General features: G+C 40.9%; 1 protein-coding gene across 2 annotated transcripts in view; it reads right to left on the reverse strand.

Annotated features, from left to right (window-relative positions):
* COL5A1 (collagen type V alpha 1 chain) overlaps positions 1-25,818 on the reverse strand; it is a 473,296-nt gene that overhangs the window by 175,652 nt on the left and 271,826 nt on the right. For both annotated transcript variants that reach the window (XM_086921052.1, XM_086921051.1), the window contains exons 12-18: positions 22,144-22,218; positions 17,159-17,251; positions 12,474-12,530; positions 10,240-10,293; positions 8,649-8,702; positions 7,434-7,487; positions 5,413-5,466 (exon numbers count right to left, since the gene is read on the reverse strand). In XM_086921052.1, the coding sequence (XP_086777178.1) occupies positions 5,413-5,466; positions 7,434-7,487; positions 8,649-8,702; positions 10,240-10,293; positions 12,474-12,530; positions 17,159-17,251; positions 22,144-22,218 (441 nt within the window). The remainder of the gene's footprint in view (positions 1-5,412; positions 5,467-7,433; positions 7,488-8,648; positions 8,703-10,239; positions 10,294-12,473; positions 12,531-17,158; positions 17,252-22,143; positions 22,219-25,818) is intronic.

A 25,818-nucleotide genomic window follows, 5' to 3' on the forward strand; every position in this document is an offset into this window, starting at 1 on the left:
ACACCCTTTTGCAATTACAAACTCTGCAATTCGCAAAATACAGGGTTTGCATAAATGCAGAAGGTCTTTTCTTTATTGACATGAGGGAGATTTGTTTTCCAGATTGCGATTCTTCCCGAGTTGAAAATAGGAGCGGCATGAAAGGGTTATCACCCTCCTATTTATGATTCAGAAAGGAATGTATCAATGGTTACAGCAGCAGTTATGATGGCGAACCATGGATGTGTTACTGACTCTAAAGTTGGGGCAGTAACTATTTTGCAAAGGGTAAAGAGTCCACTTAGGACCCCTTCCAAGAAGAGAAGATTCCATTACGACCCTTCTAGGACACAACGAAGCACATGTACCAAGATTTCACACAATGCAGTGAAACAAGGGAAGTTGCTGTGCTGTGCTGCCCTGTGTTGCGTGAAAGGGAGAGAGCTGAACTGCTCCAAATTTACAATGATATGGCACACTTCAGCTCTCTCCTTGCACTGGCACACTTGTGGCTGCCTAGCGCCAACTCAGGCAACCTTGCACCATGGTACACGGGCGACTGCGTGATGGGTAGGACCAAAACAATCCTTAGAGGCATATTCCTCATTCTAGGTGTGCTGCAGAATGCAGCACCTATGAAAAGAGCAAATAACAAGGAGAAATAAATATATTTCTCTGCATTACTCCTCTCTGTGGAAGACACACTATTATAGCACAATCCCACATTTACTGCCCTTAGTTAATTTGGGATTACATCAAATGTCATATATGGATGCATGGGAATGCTACCCATGGGACGCCTACCACAACAAAATGTAGGAAAGCAAAATGTAAGCAAAATGTAAGCTTAACCCAGGATCTGGAACTCACTCCCTCCTGAAACTAGACTCATCCCCTCCATCACACTTTTTAGGAAAGAAGTAAAAGCTATCCTCATGGCTAAATACACTTGATCTATTAACAGATTTTTAAAGTCTCTGCACCAATCTGTATTATATACGATCCCTCGATTATTCGTATTACTTGCATTATTGAATTACCAGACTGTCTATGCTTACGCCTATTTTTACTATCTGCATTATTGATGTACCTGTTTTACTATGCTCCCCCATGTACATACCCCACCCCACCTATACCTACAACTACGCTGTACCTAATGGCCTGTTATTCACTCTCCTGGTGTTATTCTATGCTTTGTAAAGCGCTCTGATATCTGCAAAGATCTTGTTTGCGCTATATAAAACTTTCAAAATAAATAAATAAATAAAATAGTTCACGTCACTGCATTCAGTTACATTTCTTTACAAAGTCCTGCAAGGCTTTGCAAATCCAATTTAAGGGCCTGCTGCTTTGCCTTGTGATGACTTCCATCATGTAAAGACAAGGCAAGTTCTTAGTAGATCTGGCCCTTGGGTTCATTTCCCAAACATAGGTCTCCTCATGTTTTCAGATCCGCAAAGTTACTCGACTCCCAACGGGTGCTCTGCTAGGCGGTTGCATGATGAGTTTGAGCTCAATTCCAAATCCACTGAGCCATCTTGGACAGCAGGAAGGGGTGAGTGCCTCCTTTTTTATTTGTCGTACATGGCGGTTGTCAACTACAATAGGTTGATGTGTTGGACAGTGTGTGGTATAGTCAACTATCTCTGTACTTTCTAACCCTCTTGTATGCACCCCAAACCCTGACGCAATGAGGCTGTACTGATGGTCAACTGTGGCCTTTCAGCCACTAAAGATCTGTCCTGTAATTTTGTTCCTTTACTGGCAGTAACAACACTAGATCACCTCATTAGTGTTTTGAGTAAGACAATACCTGAAGTCAATATCCACCAACACAATGTTAGAAATCATGAATCCCTGCAGCTCTATCATCTTTTCCTCTTTCAGTTGCTATAACATCTCGTCAATATGAGTCAGATTCTGAAATGCAACAACTCTCAGTGTTATTAAATAAGCTTTTACAATCACCAAATTGATTGCCACTGTGAGAAAAAAAGTACAGACTGTGCAACAATGATGTTATTTCCTATGAGTGACTTTGGAATTTCTGCGTTGTACTCTCCTCAGTCATTCACACGGGTTTGGATGCACATCCAGAGTCTATGTCTATATGCAGTCTCCACCACAGGACATTTGGTAAACTATAGATTCAGACTATATGCTGAAGGGCAGAGATTTGAACAGATGATGCTCACCACTTATCATGAATCTTTGATACAATTTATATCTGGATAAATCGGAATATAGAAATAAGTGTACGTTAGATCAAATGTATCTATGAAGTCTCTGTCCAGTAGGAGTGGAATGAGCTCTTACATTCTTGTCATTGTAACACGCTAAGCTAAGCCCTTATGTGTTTGTTCATGAGGCTTAAATCCAGGGTGCGTAGTGTTCTGTCCTTAGTTGGTATAATAAAGTATATTGAAACAATCCTTTTCCTCTTTCAGAGAGGGGAAGTTCCTCTTTTACCCCTTAATATTAGCACATGTTCTAGTAGAATTGGTAGTTGGTGCATACTGGTCTTTGTGGTGATTTCAAGGTGATTGGTTGTGTGGCACAGTTTTGAATTTGATGCACAGTTGAAAGCACTCAATAATCTTACATTATTTCTCACTATTTAGTAGGGTAGAACATTAATAGGCACATGACAACTCTTTTTTAATTGGAGGGGGCACATGAATATTGTCAATGTTTATTTTCAGAGGCTCCTTTCCTTTGGGTATCTCTGCGTCTTCATTAGGAATATCCTTGAAAATGTACTAAGCTGTACTGAGGGCTCTGGCAAAACAAGTTTCATGTTCCTGCTGCTGGAATAGTGTAGATGTCTGAAAAGGCTGTCTTCAGCCAATAGTTTGCTTTTGTACTGGATATCAATTGGAAAATTGTTGCAAGGCCCCCCATGGATTTTGAAGCTTCTGTGTCTTTTTAAATGTTTTCAATTATCCAATATACTTTATGACCAGATAAAAGAATGCTATCAAAAAGAACATAAAAAGGTCTTGTTGAACGTCAGGTTTAAACTGAGAGTCCTAGCCTGCTCCTCTGTTATCCGCCAAACCAAGGTGTTTGCCCTTTTTTATCAGGAGGAGGGCCATTGCATTATCTTGTGACAGAGCACACTTACAAACTATGGGCCTCATCTTCAAGAAACTGGTGCGGTGCCGCAAGCCATTTAGCTGCACCATGCTGCATCATTTTCCAAGCACATGGATGTGTCGTATTAACAACAATACAACGCATCCCTGTGCTTTCCCGTGCCAGGCAGCAGAATTGGCTGGCATGCACTATCCCCCGTTGGTCATTTTGCAAGGGTGCCTCCGCTGCTGGGATCATTGTTTTTGTGCATGAGATACCTTCCTGTACAAAAACAATCATTAACTACATTTTCCTCTTTCTATGCACGCTCCAGAATGATGCATGCATAGAAAGAGGAAAGAACGAGGACAAATCAAAGTATTTGTTCTCATTACACCATCCCTAAGAATTCTGATACATTCCCAGTTTGACAAAATGTTGTAAATCTGGGATTGCATAAAGTTCCATGGATGTTGCTTGGGAACACCCACAGCAACACCAATGGAACTCCCCTTTCACGCAGAGTAATGTGGGAAAGGGGCCCATATTTACAAGGTCATAAAAAGTCACGCAGGGTGACTTTACATGGCCTTGTACACATGGGAAAGCCCATTGCACCGCCGATATACCAAAAAAAGTGATGCACCAGTGATGCAATGGGATTGTAAATGAGGCCCTATGAGTCTGATGGGACACGGCCTCAGATGTAAACAGGGCCTTCATAGCCAGCTATCCGTCCTATTTCAACCCTTAATGTGATGATCCTAGTTTTTAAACAATCTTTTAGGTATTCATTTGTAGATTTAAGCACTGTTTTCAAACTTGGGGAGTACAGATTTGTTTTCTCTTTGTGAGAGTGGGTCTCTGTAAGAAAATCCTTCCCTTTTCTTTAACCTGCATAGTGACGTCATGCCAAAAACCAGCTTCCTGTATAATATTATGGGAGGTGATGGAGGTGATGCCCTAAACACGCCTGCATCCGAGTCTTCTTGGTCTCACATCCCCTGATATTTGCCCCCTGTTCTCCCTCAAGATGATCCTGCAAATTGTCCTTTGAATCTGTATCCTTTTGAGGTGGTAGAGCGTCAAAGAATCCTTGTTATTTGTGTTTTTTAGAATTGAAAAATCGCAATGGTTTCCCCAAAAGTAGTTCCCTATCATTTTTATGTGGAGGATACATTGACAGTAGAGAAGATGATGGTGATTGCTCACTTGTGTTGTTAATATGTATTTATTGTTGTCTGACACCAAACTGTGGCATAGCTTTAATGGAAAATTCAGTGTCTATACTAGCCTCCTTTTATTTTTAAGGAAAAAAATACTTTGGGGGGTTTTGGTATTGTGCCCTTGAGCAGGATCCTTATTTATGAGTCACACATCAGATTATTTTATTTTCAGTGTTTCTGGGCTGAGAATCCTGACAGTCACAGTGTCTGGTCCTGCTTTCAAAACAAGGACTTGCACAGATGTTGACTTTGATTCTTCTTTTGTGGTTGATCTCCATAAGGAGCTTGATTATTTTTTGCGAGTTAAGTCAAATCTGCCTGTTCTTGTTGATCCTCTTTTCAAAGTCATACTGACTCTCAAAGTTGATCCCTTTTTCCGGATCACACAGATCTCAATGTGATTTTTGGAGGTGGATGAAACTGTTGATGTTCCTGTTGTGTGATTTAGGAGTTGAGTCTTGTGTGAGCAAATAAGTTTCTCTGGATTCCAGGGCCGGTATTAGTGTACAGTATCAGGCTCTGTCTCATACGAAGGAGGTCTCCATTCATCTTTCAGCCAAACAATCAATGGAGGTGAGTTTATTATCTATTCAAAAAACGCAGATTTTTGTGTGTTCTTCCATTTCTTCTTTGAGTAACCCTTGAGGAGACTCAAACGCGCCCACCATCTATGCATCTTTTTTAAATTATATGTTTGCACCAAAATGCTGCATATACAGCTTTTCTCTAGAAACAATCACTAATCTAAGACTTCTCTCCTCTAGCCATTAATGTACATTCAACTAAGGATCCATATCAAGTATCTCTTCTGTGCCCTCTCTTTTATCCCTTCAACTTTATTGAGTATTCTCTTCACCCACAACGTATTTGGTTGTTATATCTAGTTCTATGAAATTTTAAAGTGTATCTACTTCATTCTGTTATAAACAAAATGCACCCCCGTAGAGTACTCTCTTCAAATAAACATTTGAATAAATAAATCCATTAGATCCAGATACTCTATAATGTCTAAAATATTGTATAAAGCATATTACAGGCTTTGCATGCAGGGAGCTCCACAAAACTGAAATGTAGGAATCTGATAGCATAATGTTACGATTGTTGAGTACATTGCATCACTGAAAGAACTTACACGATGTCCCTTTTCACCAGGCAATCCTGCTAGCCCATCAAAACCTCGGTCGCCCTATGGAAGAAAATAATGGATCAAAGTGATTATAGAGTCATTGTTTCATCACCACTTCTATGAAAATAAAGCAAAACCCTTTAATATAGGATGAGTAACTAAGCACCATGCACAGTTTATACACACAGTTATCAATTATGTCTTTGGTGGGGATTTGTATATTAATTTTAGATGCCTATCCAATGCCTAGTTCATAAGTGCTGTGTTTTATTTGTGTTTTACACCTGAAATTATTATATCAGACACTGAAACAAAATGGTAGTGTCATCCTCTGGCTTTAAATAGGAGTTAGATGCCATAACAAGATTTAAACTCTTTCTCCCTAAAATAAAAATGCTTTAGAAGAGGATAATCCAATGTAGTCCCCGAAGGGCTGTATCCATTCTAGGTTCTACTTGCAATCATATTTTGTAAATGTACCATAGAAAGATATCTTGTTATTTTACATGGATTCCACACTAGAGGTCCATTGTTGGACATCCTTTCTTTAGAACAATAGTCTGTGTGACTATTTGCAAAATCCAGGTTCCTCGTTAACCTTTAAATGTCCACCTAGCACCACAGCGGCCAGGCTTTTATTAAAGTTACATGTAGCTCTCTTTAATGTGCTACCTACCATTTTTAAGGTTTCAAGAAGTTAAAAGCCTGCAGTAGCTCCCGTGTAGGTAACTCTTCAAGTTAGGATTCATGATGTGATCAGAGCAGGACTGCACAAAAACATTTAGTCAATATAATTCTTTGAAGCAATCAAGTCCAATAATTGATTTACTGCTGTGGGAGATGGGGGAGTGGTGGGTGGGTGAAAAACAATTTGATAAGGTAATTCATTGTGGTCAAGCTGCACTTTACTTTATTTGATGGACGAGCCTGAACATGGCATTTTATCCTTCTCACTATTTCAAAAAGAATAAGCAGTTTATCCTAATTTGTAATCTTAGGGAGCTTGACATTTTTTTATTTTATGTTATCAATTTACAATAGGCATCTTTTCACTTAAAAGCAACAGGAGTAAAGGAACATTTAAGGGGCAGACCAAACCAAATGTAAACAACATATTGGAGATATTGCCATTTCAAACATAACATTCTGCAAAGGAGAGGTGTTCTGAAGTAGGGTATGTGGTTAATGAAACGTCATTCATATTGCACAAGTTTGGAACAGCTACTGAAAGTTAGAAACACCTGTCCGCTTATTGCTGAGCCCTTAGCAATAACATGTCCATTAATGCCAACTATCAATGGAAGATGTCAACAACACTAAAACTAATTGGCATTGATTAGAAAATGTGTTTAAAATGTCATTCGTGAAATCAAAGACAGGAGGAAATGTGTTTTAGTGCTTGAGTTCTCCACAATGGAAAATGGAGACAAAGGCCCTAACCACAGCCTGTGGCCAGATTACTGAATCCTTGTATCTCAGTGACCTGTGTTTTTAAATTGGCAATGCCTAGACAAGAACTGAAGTCAGTACTAAAACCTCAGTAAAATGGATGATTGCTGGCAAAGTCATTGCTTCTTTAATGTAGGGAGGTTGACACTTGACACTGGATCTGTCTAAATAATGACTGTTCAGTGCTTATGGAGGGGGCAATTTCACTACTTTTTTTTTAGTTTTTAAAGGACCTACGTCAGACTGTAGCTTTGTCAGTTTGAGGAACCAACAAAAAATAAAAACGATCTTAGTATTTTTTAGTAATTGCTGTTCTCGGGAATCTTTCACTGAAACAATGAGGATAAACAGTGAGGCAAAGTAGTACAATATGCATATAGGGACATTTTAAAGTGAACATTATTATGAAAGGGATGTTTCCAAAGGCAGGAGTTTGGATACCCATTGGACCAAAGACGGTCCTATTTGGGAGCATTTTTGCAACCTCTATATTTAGAAATCATGCCTGGAGATCTTGCTCATACTTCCAAGGACGATGCTACCTCAATGAAAATCTGGCATGTATTGTGCAAGTATACCTTTGGTCCTGTCTGGCCTGGCATCCCTCTGGCTCCATCACTCCCTGCTCGGCCCTGAAACAGAAGAAAATAAAGGTTAGTTGAATGGTACATGCTCATCACTAAAGAGCTTCCAACTCTAAAGGTCCTGCTGATTTGGCACGTCCACTTCTTCCAGAAGAGAACAGCGAATGTAGTGACACATTATAACTCCTTATACCATCATTTTTAATATCACAGTGTGACCTTTGGCCTAATGAATGCCACATTAATTGCTATTATTCAAATAAATATTAAGAATAGAGTCCGTTATGATCCAGTGGTCAAGAAAAGAGATTTTGAGCCCTCAACTAGAACTGACACCCTACTAATTAATCTGCATATTGTGAACTACTTCTATTGTGCTTAGCAAACAGATCAATGTGGACTTGTGTGTAATTGTATTCTCTTTTAGAAGTGGGCCTCCTGAATGATAGCTATATACATAGCAAAAAGATTTGATGAAAACATACAGACTAACATGTAAACAAATACAAGAAAAAGATAGGCGGCAAGACAGTCAAATAAAAACAGGTATATTTTTAAGAGGAGTGGTTCAATCACTTTTAAACTTACCATAACAAGAAGTAGACTATGTCATGGTATAGGCTAAACTTTTTATGATTTCATATTTATTGTAAGAGCTACACAAGTTAGCACTCTAGTAGTTGAGACTGACCTCCATTGAGAAATGTAGTTTCCATGGATTCAATAAGGACAGACAATCAACCAAACCGGTCATTATTAATTAAATCAAAAAATAATGTAATCCGATATGTCATAAGTTTATACACAGCTGTTGAGTCTCTATGAGTTGAGCTTTGTGAATAGAAGTACAAAACATATACATTTGCCCTACTTCCCATAAAATTATAATTAGACAGGCACATTACAGATGGAAATTTGAAATTGTTATGGGTGTGGTTTTGTATTCTCTTATTTTGATTTTCTTCATGTAAGCATGAATGTTATGCTGCACAGATTAGATATCTGACTTGATGATAAGGGATGCATTATTCCAAATTACCAAGTTTAATTTATTGCAGCAGGACTAGTCTTCTCTCAACGCACACAGTCATAGAGCCATTAGGAAAAGTCTATTGATACAGAGACCATATATCTATCACTATACGTATTCAATATTTCACAAAGATCAGCATACCATTTTGACAGGATATGAAATGTGTAAGCACTTACCCTGCGACCTGGCTTTCCAGATGGTCCTGGGGAGCCTTGAGGACCTCGCGGACCCTGAAAAAAGGAATTTGAGATTAGTTAACAGGGTCTTCTCCATACAACATCTGGCTTTTGTATCGGCAAAGCATGTAACAAGCTCTAGGAGGATCTTTCAGTCTCTAGAACTCTCATCACAGGGTTTAAAAATTGACGGAAGGACTTTCCTTTGAGCCACATAGAGCGCCCAGTTTATTTCTGTTTTCATTGTTAGACTTACAACTCTTGGGGTAGTTTGCAGAATTGAATGGCAAGAGGATTGATGTATTTTTTTATTCAGTTGATGTTTGATACTGTAAGGGAGATATAGTCTAAGTAATATTGAGAAAATGTTTCTAAGGAGCTAGAGAGTATTTGATCTAGAGGGGTATGCTACATGAATATAGAGATTTTGAGAAGTTGATCTTTAGAAGTATACCATAAAGGGGTGAACTTATCGAAATGTAAACCTTGAGAAGTACTGCTCATTAATTTTGAGAATCATTTTCTAAGGTAACAGAGACAAATATCCTTTATTCCTGAGGAAGACCTAATGGAATTAATGGAAAAATAATTATGGGCCATTGTAGGTCTTACTATGAGAAATGTGTTAGTGGAATATTAGAAATGATATTGTCATAATAAATGTAGATTAGGCATTGAGCAACCTCTGCACAGAAAACACACGACACAAAAGGACTCTCAAGGACACAGGAAGGGAATTAAAAGCAATTCCATCACTTATATATCTGTAGACAATGTATGGTCTGTTTGATGCCTTTGTAGCAAGACTACATTATGGGTTCAGCAATCCTTATCACCTGTTAAATGATATGTTTTAATGAACAAAATAATTCTAAAAGTGGATTGGGCACTTAATCACCAGTATAAATTTCGACTGGCAAAAGATGGTCATGTCAGGAGGTACTTTAAAAATGAAATATTTCCTCACTAGGATTGCTTGTATTGGCATTGGGATCTCATGCCTTTTTGCTTAATAATGTTATTTTGCTGCAATTAGGACTAAACTGGTGACTTAAAGTAGTATATAGGTTGTTCTCCTGCAATGCTATCTCCTCAAGCTCTCTTTAGACTTTGTAGTGAGTACAGCAGAAAAATGCCTATCTGTAGACTGCTCAAAGTATCAGATATCACATCTTCTTGTGCACTTGAGAGGCCCCTTTTAGCTGATAGATTCCTTAGGAGTGACATTTAAAGACTTTATAAAGTAAAGTAATTATGCAGTATCACAGGAGATGGCTCATACCTATAATATATCAAATGTCTTTATTACTAATACTTGTGTTTTACCTATACCCAGCAGTTCAGAAAAGACCTCAAGATCTGGTTGATCAACCAATAGGAACAGGAAGCGTGATCCCGCGGCATGATACAACAGCGCCTTGAAAACCTCACTGGTCAAGCAGCCGCTCTTTACAAATCCTGATTGGTTCATTAATACAACTCACATCTGGATGGCCTTCCTATGCTGCCATCACTGCGCAAAGTGTTAATCCAAATCAGTCTAAAACATTTTATTGAGTCAAAGAAACACTGAATTTATTGTCGTACAAACCTGAGGACCCAGATCTCCGGATTCCCCCTTTAAGCCTGTAGCACCTGGAGGACCCTAGGGTGAAGAATTGAACAATGGTTAGCGAGATAGTACAGTGATCAATAAGACACAGAGGAAAAAGGATGAACTCACTGGTGTCCTGTTGCATTTTTAATAGAGTGCTCCTCCACTCAGTGGATGATCCCTTGAATCATCATAGACCACTGTGAAAATCTGTATCTACAAACACAGGGCTGCAGCAGGATTGTTGTATTAATACATCTTCTCCCTACCAGCACCACCTCCCATAACTCTTAACGGTTTCCTTTCCAGAAAAGTTAGCCAACTTCTCACAATCACATTCATCGCACGTCTGCAATTTCTTCTTCTATGAACACTATCCTTCTAAGAAACTACTGCTTCTCTTCACCTTTCACATCCTGTTAAAGGTTAGTTTCAACCAATACTTTACATCAGAAGTGGTGGTGGAAGGAGGATATCTAGAGATTCAGGGGTGGAAAGTAAGTGGGAGGAAGCCTAGGCTTATTGACGGTGTCCCCTTTCTTTGTACTCATAAGCAATGTTGCAAGTAGTGGATCTGCAATCTCCTTGTTTGCTGGGATAAACTCAAATTTAGCATTTCTGTAAATTCTGCTACATTACACATCTTGCACCAGTCATACATGTACAACAGACAAAGGACATACAGTGGCTAGATTTACGAGTGCAAGTAGTTCACAAAGTGGCACTTGTACATCGATTTAGTCAAGCACAATATTACCCAAATATGGTGTAAAGTTGTAACTGAGTATATGTGCTACAAAGAGTAGGGTGTGGGTGCTTTGCCCGAATGCACTGGAAAGATTGCGAATATCAATGCAGAAACTGGTTCCTGATGAATTCCACCCCCCTAAACAGTGAGGGCCACCCCTCCCCTGACTGTATTTACACAACTTCACATGCTTGGCGGGAATCTCTCGTTAATGGTAAGAGAAAAGGCCAAGGTGACTCCCTTGGCATCTGTGAAGTTTGCTGACAAGGTGGTGTGTTTATGCAAACTGCTTTTGCTCAGAGACAACAAACCCCCAAAGTGGGAGTTTGCTTTTTCCTGGGAGCTTTTTCACAGATATAGGGGCCATTTAAAACCTTTCCTGGCCAAGTCCAACAAGCCTCGATTTTCAGACATTGCCAGAGTAAATGAGTGACATTAGTCCCACCATCAATAGGGTGGGATGACCTTCACTGACAAAGAGGTCTTGTGGCGGACAGACTAATAGGTCAAGCGTTACTCTCAGCGGAACCAGAGAAGGCTCCATTTTCTGTATAGAGCTGGGAAACCACACTAATGATGGGGCTGGAATCCCTCCTGGTCTGCCAATTTCTAATTAGAATATGGGGGGAGGTTGCATATAGGGGAAGACGTTTCATAACAGGGAAATATATTTTCACAGTTGAAAAAGAAAAAAGCAATCACACTTATGCAAAGGTGTTTTTGCATATGTGCAGCTGGTTTGCATACAGGCAACTGGTTACAAATGCATGTGTAAAATGAATTCACAAAACTTTTCCATTATCAATTCTAGTAACCTTTCACTGCTGCAGGTTTTTAGAGGTACCATTGGAAGGTTGTTGCATGTCTGGTATTTATACACCTACATTGATGCAATTGTGAAACCTAATGGTTCTGAATACAAACACAAATATTTATTTTGCTATTTAGGCCCATGGACTTCCTAAGTGGCAGCAACATGTGAACCTTTGCACTCACTACAGTTGAATAATTTTAAAGCACGAGCAATTTGTTGAGATGATGGGACATTTCTGTTCAGATGCGCACGTAGATCAGCAGGCACTATCCAAAAACCAGCTGACAGAAGACGGCTGGAATGCCAGAAACCGGTCCTTGGAATCTTATTTCCGGTCCAGGGAAGGCATGGCTTGGCATTTCGGGCTGGACTGTTTCCATGAGGCACAGGGTCAGACGGATTTGCATATGGCCATGTCTGAACTGGGGTGGTGTGGAGTGCAAAAGAACGATGGATTTAGGCCCAGATCTCTGTACTGGGCTGAATGTATGACATTGTTCTGCATTCTGTCCATCAACTGGTTTTTGCAGACATCTAACCAGTATCACCAATGCCTTTAATGCTCATTTGATGGGCATCAAGTTTTATTCTATGGAACATTCATCTGTTTCAAGAGTAGGCTAAGAAAAGTTGTTCAATCATACTAAATCATATTCTTTGATGACTTACCAATTGACCCGGCCTTCCAGTTAGACCCATTGGACCAGAAGGCCCCCTCAGCGCCAACTGCAAGAGAAAAGGAACATTTAGTACTTTCACTATGCATGTAATGTATGTGCTTGTTCTTTTGGGAAACCTGCTGAGGGCCTTATCCTCAGCAGCCAAAGCTCCAGCCCACGCCCAGACAAATGTTTGGCTCTCACTGCTGAATGCTTTTCTGGCAAGCGTCGAGGCCACACAATTTTAAAGTTCAACATGTTTCTGATGAAATATCTTAAATATTTGTATCTCAGTGAGAGAGGAAGGTCTATGTTTAGGGATTTCGGTCATTTGCTCTGCTTCTTCACCCAATTCTTATACCGAGAAAAATACAGCCGATGAATTAGTTTTTTTTTTTTTTAAATGAGCCAAAGGGCAATTTTTCACACAGAAATGCTGTGGATTGGCCTCTTTTCCAAGTTGGAGCTTCCAGCACTTCTATGTGATTGGAGAGGGGCTATCCCTGGACAATCAGCCTGATTCATCATAGTGCCGTTTTGCGAGTTTGAAATAGCGATTCATAAGGAATCGCTATTCCAGACTCGCAAAACGGCATTCATGTAGGAATCGCAAAAACAAAAGCGATTCCTACATATTCCTTATTTGCGATTAGCAAATTGCTAATCGCAAATAAGGAATAACTCCCCATTCATTCCTATGGGCCAAAAGGCCCATAGGAATGAATGGGGAGTATTCCTTATTTGCGATTAGCAATTTGCTAATCGCAAATAAGATAGCGATTTAAAGGGTGCCGGGGGTGTCCAATGGACACCCTGTAGCACCCCTTAAAAGTAAATACGAACAGGTGTTGTGCACACACATGTCCACAGGACATATGTGTGTGCAACATGCAACTTAGAAAAATGCTTTTAAAAGCATTTTTCTACGTTTTCGCTATTTACCACTCGCAGTAAATAGCGGGCCGAAATTGCGAATTCGCAATTTTAAAATGGATGATGAATTGCATAAATGTAATTCCTCGCAAAATAGCGAAATCGCTATTACCGATTTTTGCATTTGGGATGATGAATCCCAAATGCAAAAATAGCGCTCGCAAAGGGCCAGATTCTCAGAATCTGGCCCTTTGTGAGCCCATTTCGGCTTGATGAATCAGGCTGAATGTTCTGTATATTGAGGCAGTCCGACTTTCCTGCAAGCTCAACTGAGCAATAGCATGTCACTGCTTTATGCACATTCAACTTACATATATTTTCAACGTCTATGCTTGTTTAGAACTCGAAAAGCTACCAGAAAATACACATTCCACAGATATTTGCAGGAGCAAATTTAGAATAGCAAATCATCCAGTTCCCTTATATTTGAACATATTTGCATGCCTCCCCTCTGATTTTCAGCAGAAACATAGAAATAATACCAAATATACACCATATGGGGAAGCTTCAACGGCACACAATGGCACTTCCGTGAGCTGAGATGGGGCAGTAGCCTTCAGGCACCACCTAGTGGTAGTCGGACTTTACTACAGAAAGCTTGAAGAATTTATTGCCTTTTTAAGTGTATAGGGAGCACATATTCAAGCATATTTAAGGTTAATAAACACATAAGAAACTAGCGGCTGCAATATTATACTCTACACAGTAATTTACAACAAATAAGGCAATCTTATTGCTCTTTAGGTAAGTAAGACAACGTTTAGGGTTTAGTTTTCAAAAGGTAGATATTGACAGTGCGGACGTCAAAATTCTAGCAGACGTAGAGGCCCCACTAAGGCTTTTCTATGGACAGTTAGAAAACACCACTATGGCTTTAACCACATATTCTTTTCAGAGAGGCTAATATATTACAGGACACCACTAAGTGAATCTAAAAGGAGTGATTCTCCTTTACTGTTTGTTTATTTAACTCCGGAGACCTTTTTGTTCACTCGATGATGTCTGTGAGTCAAATGCTGCTATGCACTGCTAATGATTGCACAATATGTTTGGTGACAAATGTTTGACTTTTTGCAATCATATTTTTTTCATTTGCATGCCTACCATGGCAGAGTATTCCTGTATTTTATATTCTTTGGCAAGTTATACTCATACAGTAACAACCATCCAACAATTTATGTTGAAACAATATTTATTAAGCACACCAAGTGAATTTTGACCCAACCGCACTAGTGTACTAGTGTTTTAGTATCAGAGTACAAAGTATCTTTTGGGTATAGTTATAACCATACAATTTGTTCCACACCACAAGTGCATGAATTCACAGTTTATTCTGGTGACTGAGAAGTACTGGCACACAAGCTCTGGCGTCATCCTTATCACGGCACATCTTTCTTAATACAAGTTTATCTTTACGAGGTAACGCCCACCCTGCATACAATTATACCTGGAGCAGGTATAATGTTGCAGAGGGGTTTACAAGTGACGCATCTACCTAGATGTGTCACTTTGTAAATAGGCGCAACATAGCAAATATTTTACGCCGCTGGTGAGTCACAAAAAGTGATGCACCGGCAGTCCAAAAGCATTGCAAGGTCTCATAAATAAAGCCCTAGATATGGAAACTAATGTGGGGCTTATTTACAAGCCCCTTGTGATACTTTTGTGGCACCGTTGCATCACTTTTTGTGATGTAGCAGCGACGTAAACAATTCCTCAGGTTGTAGCCTATTCACAACGTGATGCATCTAGGCAGATGTGTTACCTTGTCAACCTCTGCGCCACATTATACATGCGTCAGGTAAAATGTATGCAGGTTGGCCCACACGAGAAAGCATTGTAGAAGTGACGCCGTGAAATCTACAAGAATTCACGGCGCCATTTCTAGGACCCCACTGCGTCAAAACCTTACGCAGTGTATAGGTCTCTCCTTACATTGCCTGAGGTGCGTCACGCTTGCGACACAACTCCAGCAATACTTGACTTTTGCGCTGGCAGATGCATAAGAATTTCTGACGTATCTGTCAATCCTTGCGCCATATTATAAATACAGAGCATCCATGGTGGCACAAGGGTTTTGCATGCAGGCACAGGATACTGAGGCACCAATGCCAATGCGTCCGTTTCTTGTAAATAAGCCCCTGTGTGTCTCCTTCTAATGCCAAGATGTTGTACGTTGGTTTGATCTGATTTTATATTATGTTCATAAACTTATCAATTGTCTTTTAATAAAGTACAAAAGCCCAGATATTAAAAAGCTACATTGCCACTTGTTCCCAAGTAAGATCTCCCCTTGCTAATGTGCCTGCCCAGAATTACAGTATTCATAAACAGTGTGTTCTACTGCTGCAATCTATTGATGTAAATAAGAGCCCATGGGCCAGCATCCTCTTTCTGGGCAGCATCAGTGAGGTAGAAGTTATTCTGCCAATGTGACCAGGACAGGTCTCCCAAGGCAGGGACTGCCCCAATGCTATCTTTACAACTACAAAGTTGCTTTTTTCTTTATATGTCACATTTTTTTTCCTAGAGTTTCCTTTGGGACTTTCTGTTCTGTTCTGAAATGCAGATGTGTGCTAGTGTTTAAAGCAATGCATATTCCTAGATGCGTTGTGTGCCCTGAATAGAATATGTTAATTGTATTCCAGTACATGGTGCAATTCATATTTTAGATATTGTCAGGCAATCGAGTGATTTATCCATACAGGTGTGCAACCATATAATTTATAGAATCGTGTCATTTAATAAACCTTTGGATCAATTGTACTAGGGCCAGATGTAGGTCGCCAAATACCGGTTGGTAACGGCTGATTTCGGCCGTTACCAACCGGTATTTGGTGATTGAGATGTGGGGGCCTATATTTTACAGAATCGGTAAATTTACCGATTTGGTAAATCTATATGTAGGTGGCACTGGAGACAGTGCCACAGGCCCCTAGGAATTCGTTATTTGCCATGTAATACTATTGCATGGTAAATAACGAATTCCTGTGTACATGCACATCTGTGCATGCACACCTGTGCCATATGGCACACATACATGCCCTGTGGGCATGTATTTGTGTCACATGGCACACAAGCCTGAAACAGGGGTGCAACAGGGTGTCAAAGTGACACCCTGTCCCCCTTGTAAATTCGGTAATTTTACCTAATCGGTATTTACCGATTCGATAATTGACATTGCTTCCTATGGGCCTCAAGGCCCATAGGAATCAATGGCAATTACCGAATCGGTAAATACCGATTCGGTAATTACCGAATGTTACAGATTCGGTAACAAAATCGGTAAAAATACCTACATAGCATTTACCGATTTGTAAATACCGAATTGGTCAAATTCGGTATTTACGAATCGGTAAATGCCATTTACCTACATCGGGCCCCTAGTGTGGAGTTCAGTGGCAACACTAATTTACAATGAAAGGCAATACGATATTTTAACTTTTGGTGGCAATTAACAAATTTGTTTAAAAGTCCAACAGCATCATACAAATAGGAATACTTGAATATTTTAAAGCACAAACCCCTGTATGAATGCATGGTTATGCCCTGCTTTCCTAGGGTACCTTGGCAGTCACTGCTACACTTCATGCAACCGGGCTCTGAGAACCACATTGAGAACACTGGACTTAGAGACAGATGTGACCCCTCTGCACTATGGCCAGCTGTGTCCACGTAAATACATGTCATTCTGCATTTTATTCTCTAGGTAATATGCACAGCAGCACACCTGCTGGGAGTAAGTTCAAAGTGTGATCTTACCCTGGCCTGCTGTAGGATGGCTTGCGCTTGTGACTCTTGAGCAGAAACTTGAGGCCCTTTGGAGCCACCATCACCCCCTCCTGAGAAGCGGAACTGAAAAAGAAAAGGAGGCATCAGCTGTTCATCTCATATCCTTGCAAAAATGTCATCCTATGTTATTAGGGAATAGTTCACAAAAACTGTGTTTTTGTGTAATCCAAACAGCACAAAGTTTGTCATGTTTACTTGAACCAGTTTAAACTGAGTGGAAGGACACAAAACAAGCTCTCTGAATTCTGGCACAATTTATGAAAATTGTGTAGAACATCCTGTTAGTTGACATGTTGCGGCATGACAAGAGCCTGTCATCCATCACTGAAGGCAGTTTTGTGTAACTTCTCAAGTGCCCATTTACTTTATTTTTCTTTCTATATTTCCCTGGTGCTCTTTAAACAAACCTTAAAAAAAGAATCTCATTCTGGAGAGAATACATATTAAGATTCATTTTAAAAAGTTGACATCAAATATCAAAAATGTATCTAACTTGGCTTCAAATTCATGGTAGATTCCCTGTAGTTACAAAAGCCTTTATAGCATGCTTAGCTGGAACCAGGCATGAGCAGCCTTCTTCATCTTCACCCCTGCAATATGATTGAAGTTCACATGCATTGAAACATCATTACATTGTAGTGGGCTTCAGTACATTCTGGAAGATATATTTGGAGGGGTGTGCTAAATGCCATTAAAATAACATTCTATAATTATTTTCTAATTTAAAATAGCTCATAAGAGTCATCGAAACTAAAAAGGCCTCGCCTAAAATATTTCAGAATTACATAAAATAAAATAGTTCTCCAAATACTACTTCTCATGTGTTTGATAAAAATACTTTTTCTATATTTTATCAATCTCGAAGAAAGAAAAACTATTGCCCTTCCAGAACATATAGTTCTGATTCCATCAAGACATTAGTTGGCGTTTTGATCACATAATATGTCACCCACTTTATTATGCATCATATGCATTATTTAGCCTAAAATCACATCACTCAGTAGTGATATAGTAGCATGCAGCATTAACATACCATGTCTCAGCACACACAGTTACCCTTCTTAACAACAATTAATATGGTAGAATGGGTCAAACTCTAAGCATCTTTACACCGTCGATTATAAAACAATATCAAACCAGTCAGTGATAAAAGCGAATAGTGGTATAAAATACAAAATACAAAAACTAGAATTTTTATAAATATAGAATATTCATCCTGAAAATCGTACTCGAATGCATCTCTCTTGTACTCACATTCAATACCTAGGATTTAGGTCAATACCAGAGCACACAGTACTTACAGCGCTTGTCTCTGGATCAATAAAGGCCAGTTGAGAAGAAACATGCCTGGCTACTGGATCAATACATAAACACTACAAATTAACTTCCTTTGATTGTAGATCAATAGAAAACCACCTAGAAGTAATGTCTCATAACTATGGGTCAATAGACAAGATGTCAGGTTTAATAGCGCTAAAGCAGACTCGGTGCACTTAAAATCTGCCGTAACACACTCAAGATCTACACAAACTCGCAGTGGCTGAATGTGTCACAAAGAGTAAAAAACAGAGTAGTCAGACATGACATTTCATGACTTCAGATTCACAGAGCACAGAGAATGAACATTTCATGACCCAAACCACACAAAATAAATCAGAAATAATGCATCATAGCTGTGAAGTAATACTCAACAACTCAATTAATGTATATCTGTAGAACGAGACAATAGTGTTAATTATTTAAAGTTTAATAAGTGCAGTTTGATGCAGGGGAACTTACAATTACCATATGTAATGGTCGACTAATACAGAAGCAGCCAGAATGAATTAACAATGGCCTAGAAGGATACAGAATTAATATATTATAAATGTTGATCACTGACCAAACACTCTGAGTGCAGGTAACACAACTGTATACAAGTTTAAGAACTCACAAAATCAATGCATCTCAACTATGGAGCAATACATTGTCACTGAGAATCAATACTGGTTCACTCCAGGAGCACTCAAGATTACCGTATTCTAATACATGATGATTCTGGTGGCAGTGAAGCTCGAGCCAGTGATGATTACTGAAAAACAAATGATTTCTATATTGTTTCATAGCTGTTAGCTGATTTTGTGAGCTCCTGTATATATTTATAGTAATGATACCTGAACTCAAAGTACTTCTGCATTGATCAACATTTATAATTTGTTTATTCTGTTTACTTCTTGGTCATTGATAAAGTGTGTAGCTCTCATTCTTCTTTCTGAATTACTTTCTATTACACTTTTTTAAAACTACAATCACTACTATTCATTCAACTCTTGAAACACTACTCACATCACTACCTCCACCCTCCTACACTACTCTACTCCCCTGACTGTCTGCTTTACTCTAAGACTTCACCACACCTCCACCTGCAGAGCTCATCCCACTACACCCGCTCTCGCTTCAACGTCTCTTACATATGAGGCACCTTCACTGAGTGCTTTAAATGTGTAGTGCCAACATTACTCCAAAAAACCCTCAGCAGACCCCTCACCTGTTTCTAAACATCTCTTCGCTTCTCTGCTTCTTTTTTCTCTAAAATTCTGGAGCACATTGATGTCACCAAACTTACTCTGCACTCTTCCTTTAGTAGCCTACTTAGGGCCAGATGTAGGTGGCCCATTACCGGTCGGTAAACCCGAAATTCGATACATTTCAGGTTTACTGACCGTATTGTGCCAATTGTGATGTAGGGGAGGATTCGGTAAATAACGAATCGGTATTTACCGAATCATCATTTACCGATTCGGTATTTACCAAATCGGTAAATGACATGTAGGAAGCACTTTAAACAGTGCTCATGTGCTTTAAGGATTCGTTATTTACCACCAACTACTAGTTCGTGGTAAATAAGGAATACCTTTGGAAATGCAAATCAGTGCATTTTTAACTGTGCCATGTCCCTTAGGGCATTTATGTGTGCCACATGTGCAGACAAGCACTATTCAGGGGTGCAACAGGGTGTCAATGTGCCACCCTGCCACCCTTGAAGCTTTCCCTATTTTACCAAATCTGTATTTACCGAATCGGTAATTGACATTCATTCCTATGGGCCTCCAGGCCCATAGGAATGAATAACAATTACCGAATCAGTAAATACCGATTCGGTAAATAAGAATATGCCTTCTACCTTAATGGTGCTTGGTCTTTTTTCTCTCACGTTCCTAAGCATCAGCATCAAACCATCAAGTGGTCCTCTTCCTGCCTCTCTGAATGGTCCTTCTCATGGACCTGGGATTCTGAAGCCACCCTTACCCACTACTCACAAGGTGCATCTCAAGAATCATTGCTGTACTAACTCGATTTCTCTTTACACCACCCTCTTTGGTGACATCATCTGTCCTTGAAAGCCCTCCCACCCCATCTCCAGTCATGTTTTTAAGATTGTCTCACAGCTATTCACTTCTGATTGCCACTAGGACCATACATTCGGAATTCTTCTAAAATTACACTTTCTTTTCAGTCCCCTTACCTCTTCCCATCACCTTCCCTCCTGTCGTGCTAACACCCCCCTCAAAACCCTCCCCCACACCCCGCCTGCAATGTGAGGTTCTCCTCAATCCTAACGAGAGATGAAAATGCTACATCACTGCCACTGCTAGTACGCCTTGGTACCAGGAAGTGAGCAGGAGTAAAATCTGACACTTCATCCCATTCCTCATAGCCAGGATACAATTTCTAAGCATAATGGACTATTCTAACAGTCTGCTCTTTAGTTATAGTTTGGCCACTAGAAGCTATTGCAATCTCTCCATGCACACCCATGCCATCTCCAACACGCACAAGGCTAACTTGAGCTCTGCAAAAAACCCAGCCCTTTACAAGCTGCTAACACTCAGCTTTATAGTTGTTCATGACTTAGCACCTGGGTAACTTTCTTTCACTCTTAGGGGGAGATTTATTAAGCTTTTGTGCCATGTTTGTGTCACAAAAGTGATGCAAAACGACACAAAAACTTTGTTTCCTAATTTACTTTCCAGTGCTAAACTTGTTTAGTGCTGGAAATAACGTAAAAGTAATGCGAAGCAGCACACATTGCTGCTTCACATTACTTTGCGCCATGCGGGAGTGCCAAGGGTGGTGCATGACCATTCCCATGCAACCGCCTGAGGTTTCTCATGCTAAACCCAATTTCCTAAAAACAGTAGATTGGATTTAGCAGGAGAAACCGGCCTCCTTTTCAACTAGGTGCAAGGAAGCAGAAATGCTTTCATTTCTCCTTCCTTTTCCGACTTTGCATGCGTGCTGCACTGTGTTATGTTATGTTATGTTCGTGCACACTTCTCAACACCTGTTGCCCTTTGGTGCCACTGTTCACATTTAGCCTCTTTGTATTTTCTTTCAATCCTTTATATATCAAATCCAAATGAAATTTTGCTCAACAGCAGCCAACGCGTTTCGTTCCATTTGGCAACAAGCCATGAAAACTTCTTCAGGGCTCTTTAATCTAACTACAAGAACTCATTGATTATTGTCCATAGTCCGTTCAAAAAATTGAAGAATAAGTAACCTTAGGATGATGGTATACCTCCAGCTCAGCATCAAATATTAGAATCTGCACAGCATGCCAACCACCTTGTGTATAAACAATGGGGAGGATACCCTTAATCAGTAATCAATGAAATATAGTTTGCCATGATAAGCGGTCCACCACAACGCCAAAGCGGCATACCTGTACAGAACGCATACAAAGTGGGAAAAGCTTTCCCTCATGTTTAGGCATAGAATGTTGTACAGGAAAGATACCCTTCCTGTACAAAACCTATGCTACACTCATGCACACACCCTAGCACTACGGCGCATATAATGTACCTAACACATTATATTCCCATGCAAGTCATATACACTGATAAACAACACTCCACAGACTGTTTTGAAAAGGCCATGCATCATGAAGCAAACAGTTTACTCTTCATACTTACAGGCAGCATCAGCATAGTTCCAGGGGGGCCGGGTAAGCCATCAGCACCGGGAAGACCTGAGCGGCCAGGAGGACCCTGCCAGACACGAGAAATATGCAGTCAGTAATACATTAATGCTTTACTTTAAGACAAATACTGGGGAGAGGAGTTGGCCTAATGGCTAAGGCAGTCGACCTCGAATCTGGCGAACTGGGTTCAAGTCTTAGCAATGACGCTGAACATCCTGTGATTCTGGTTAAATCACTTAATCTCCCTGTGCCTAACAAAAATGAATGTGTCATAATGTAATGCAACTGGTGCTATGTAAAGTGCTCTGATATCTAATTTGGGTTAAGTTTGCGCTATATAAAACTCTGTAAAGAAAAAACCTCATACATTGCCTGACAGCTTCATTTGAGTTCCTCTTCCCTGACAGATCACCTTTGGGCTATTATGATGGTTCCAGTGATCTTTCATGATTTGCATTGGTTTTCATTCACAGTTATAGTGGTGGCCTCCCACTTTCTGGTCCACTCGACCCTCCATTGTTTGAAAGGACAAATGGAACTTTAAATGTGGTACCCAAGAATCTTTTAAGGAATCCCCAACTAGGAAAGGTTGGGCTGTGGTAATAACCTTAATTATTTAAAAAAATGATGGAGCATATTTATAATATTTTTGCATAGGGCGGCAGAGCTGCAGGCCTTCTAGCTGTGCTGCCCTATGCCGAAAGAAAAGGGCAGGAATGTGCTGTATATATAAGAAAAGGAGCATTCCTTTCCTTTCTGCCAGCATCGGCGCACAAACTGCAGCCAAGCGCCAATGCAGGCATCCTTGCATCATGGCGAAAGGGTCTCTGTGTTGTTGGCATGATTGTTTTTGTGCATGAAGGGACACTTTCCTGCACAACAACAATCAAAGAGGGCGTTTTCTTCATTGTATGTGTGCTGCAGAATGCAGCACATCTGGAAAGTGGAAAAAACTAGGAGAAATGTAAACATTTCTCCTCGCTATGCCTGCTTTGGGAAGAGGAAACAGTAGGAACACCCCGGTCTGAAACACGAGTGTTCCGACTGCGCGAGCTCGACTATGCTTGCCTTAACCACGCATATGTTGGGACCAACCATATGCGTGGTTAAGGCAGTGCATGGTGTAGCTGCTGGAAGACAGAAGCAAGAAGACACCGCAGTGAGGTAAGTGGGGTTGGAGGGGTAGTTTTTAGAGGTGGGAGGGGTCAGTGGTTTTTAGGGCTGAGAGGGGGTCGGGATAGGTTTGAGGGCAGCGGAATAGGTTGGAGTATTTTAAGGGACAGTGCAGGGGGGCAGGTAGCGCAACTTACAGGGCAGGGTTTTAGGCCTTATGGTAGTGGGAGGGGAATGGGTAATTGGGTTTGTTTTTAGGGCGGTTGGGGGTTGAAGTAGTTTAAGGAACAGCTTGGGGGGTTAGGGTAGTGTATGTAGAGGGGCAGGGTTTTAGGTCTTTGGGCAGTGGAAGGGGAACAAGTAGATGCCTAGATGGGGAAGTTTTTAGGGTGGGGTTGGGTAGGTTTTAGGGCAGTGGAAGGGGCTGCGGTAGTTTAAGGGACAGCACAGGGTGGGGTAGTATAACTTAAGTGGCAGGGTATTAGGCCTTAGCCCTTGGGGAGGGGTAAGGGTAGTTGGGTTAGTTTTTAGGGTGGGTGGGTGGGGGTCAGGTTGGTTTTAGGGAAGTGGAAGGGGTTGGGGTAGTTTAAGGGATAGCATAGGTGTGGGGGGTTGGGGTAGAGTATGTAAAGGGACAGGGTTTTAGACCTTAGGGCAGTGGGAGGAGAACGGGTAGATGAGGTCGTTTTTAGGGAGGTGGAAGGGGTTGGAGTAGTTTAAGGGAGAGGGCGGTGGGTCGGGGTAGTGTATGTAAAGGGGCAGAGTTTTAAGCCTTAGGGTAGTGTGAGGGGAATGGGTAGATTGGGGAGTTTTTAAGGCTGGGGGGGTCGGGGGGTTTAATGGCAGTGGAAGGGGTTGGGGTAGTTTAAGGGACAGCAGAGGGGGGTAGTGTAACCTACGGGCAGGGTTTTAGGCCTTAGGGCAGTGGGAGGGGAATTGGTAGTTTGATTTTTAGGGTGGGTGGGGGGTCTCGGTATGTTTTAGGGCAGTGGAAGGGGTTGGGGTAGTTAAAGGGACAGCATGGGGTGGGGGGTCGGGTTAGTGTATGTAAAGGGGCAGGGTTTTAGGTCTTAGGGAAGTGGGAGGGGAATGGGAGGATTGGGTGGTGTTTAGGGTTGGGGGGTTGGGGTAGGTTTTATGGCAGTGAAAGGGTTTGGGGTAGTTTAAGGGACGGCGCAGGGGGTGAAGGGGTAGGGTAGTGTACATAAAGGGGCAGGGTTTTAAGCCTTAGGGCAGTGGGAGGGGAATGGGCAGATGGGATCGTTTTTAGGGCTGGGGGATCGGGGTAAGTTTTAGGGCAGTGGAAGGGTTTGGGGTAGTTTAAGGGATAGAATGGGGGTGTGGTAGTGGGGAAGTGGCGACCTCAGCCACACGTACCGCTTTACCAATCATGCTTTTACCACAAAATGTTGTGGTAAAGGCATGCGTGGAAAGGAATGCGTGGTTAAGACGCATTCGTGGTTTGGGCTGCGTGGTAGAGGCATGCATGGTTTAACCAAGTGCACTTCTATCATGCTAACTTTTGGAAGGCATTAGTTTTGGCGCTGCCCCAGATTTGCGCTATGTTGTTAGTCTGGGGCAGTGTTGAAAACCATTGGTGTTGAATGGGAGACCCACACCAACACCCATGAAGTGCCCCGTCTATGCAGAGTAAGGCACTGCCTAACTCCATATTTACAGAGCCATGAAAAGCTGTGCAGGATGGCTTGCATGACCTTCTAATTATGGGCTGCAACACTGCGCCTCTGGAGTGTCATAAAAGTGACGCTCCAGCGGCATAAAAGTCCCGCACGAGCATTGCAAATATGCCCCTCTGTGCCTATATCTTAATGCATGTTAATGTATAATGGACCACCACTATGATGATCTGCTGAAACATTGGAATTCCTACATCGACTGGGTATTTAGCTATGACATCCCCTACACATCTACAACAACCTTACCCCATCCTAATCCTAACCCCGATGCTGACAATTACACTCATCATCCTATTCCTATGCATCTCCCTACAATTTATCCAAAACTGAACTTTATTCCGCTGTATTTCCGTATGAGAAAATCCTGTTTTAGAGAACCGAATCACACCATTCCAAATTGTATAAAGAAGGAATGGGATTCTGCCCTCGAAACTTAGATGTTTTGTACATAAATCAGGTTCAGGTGTAGGAAAACAAAAGCTTTCGGGAATCGGGCTTAACATTTGTAATTGGAAAAAATGGTCCTGATATACATTATTCCTTGTTTTATAATGGATTATTAAACAATTTAGCTTCAGCTAAACTAAATGTTTGCAATGGATACACTATTTACCATAAAGACCCAGAGCGGTGATTCCTACACACTTGAATGCCTAGTCCCACTGATATGTACTCCTAGAATTCCCCTGCTGAGATGCAAGGACAATAGTCCCTGCTCCAAAGATCACTTGATTGTCCATCAACAAACCAGGGCATTCATTGAGTCCCGGGGCAGCGCAGATATACACATGCACTCCCAGAGTCCTCAGCTGAGCCTGGAGATCCTACGGTAACACTTGTTCGTGTTGATGTGCTTC

The sequence above is a fragment of the Lissotriton vulgaris genome, chromosome 5 (genome assembly GCF_964263255.1).
Source record: "Lissotriton vulgaris chromosome 5, aLisVul1.2, whole genome shotgun sequence".
Lineage (NCBI taxonomy): Eukaryota > Metazoa > Chordata > Amphibia > Caudata > Salamandridae > Lissotriton > Lissotriton vulgaris.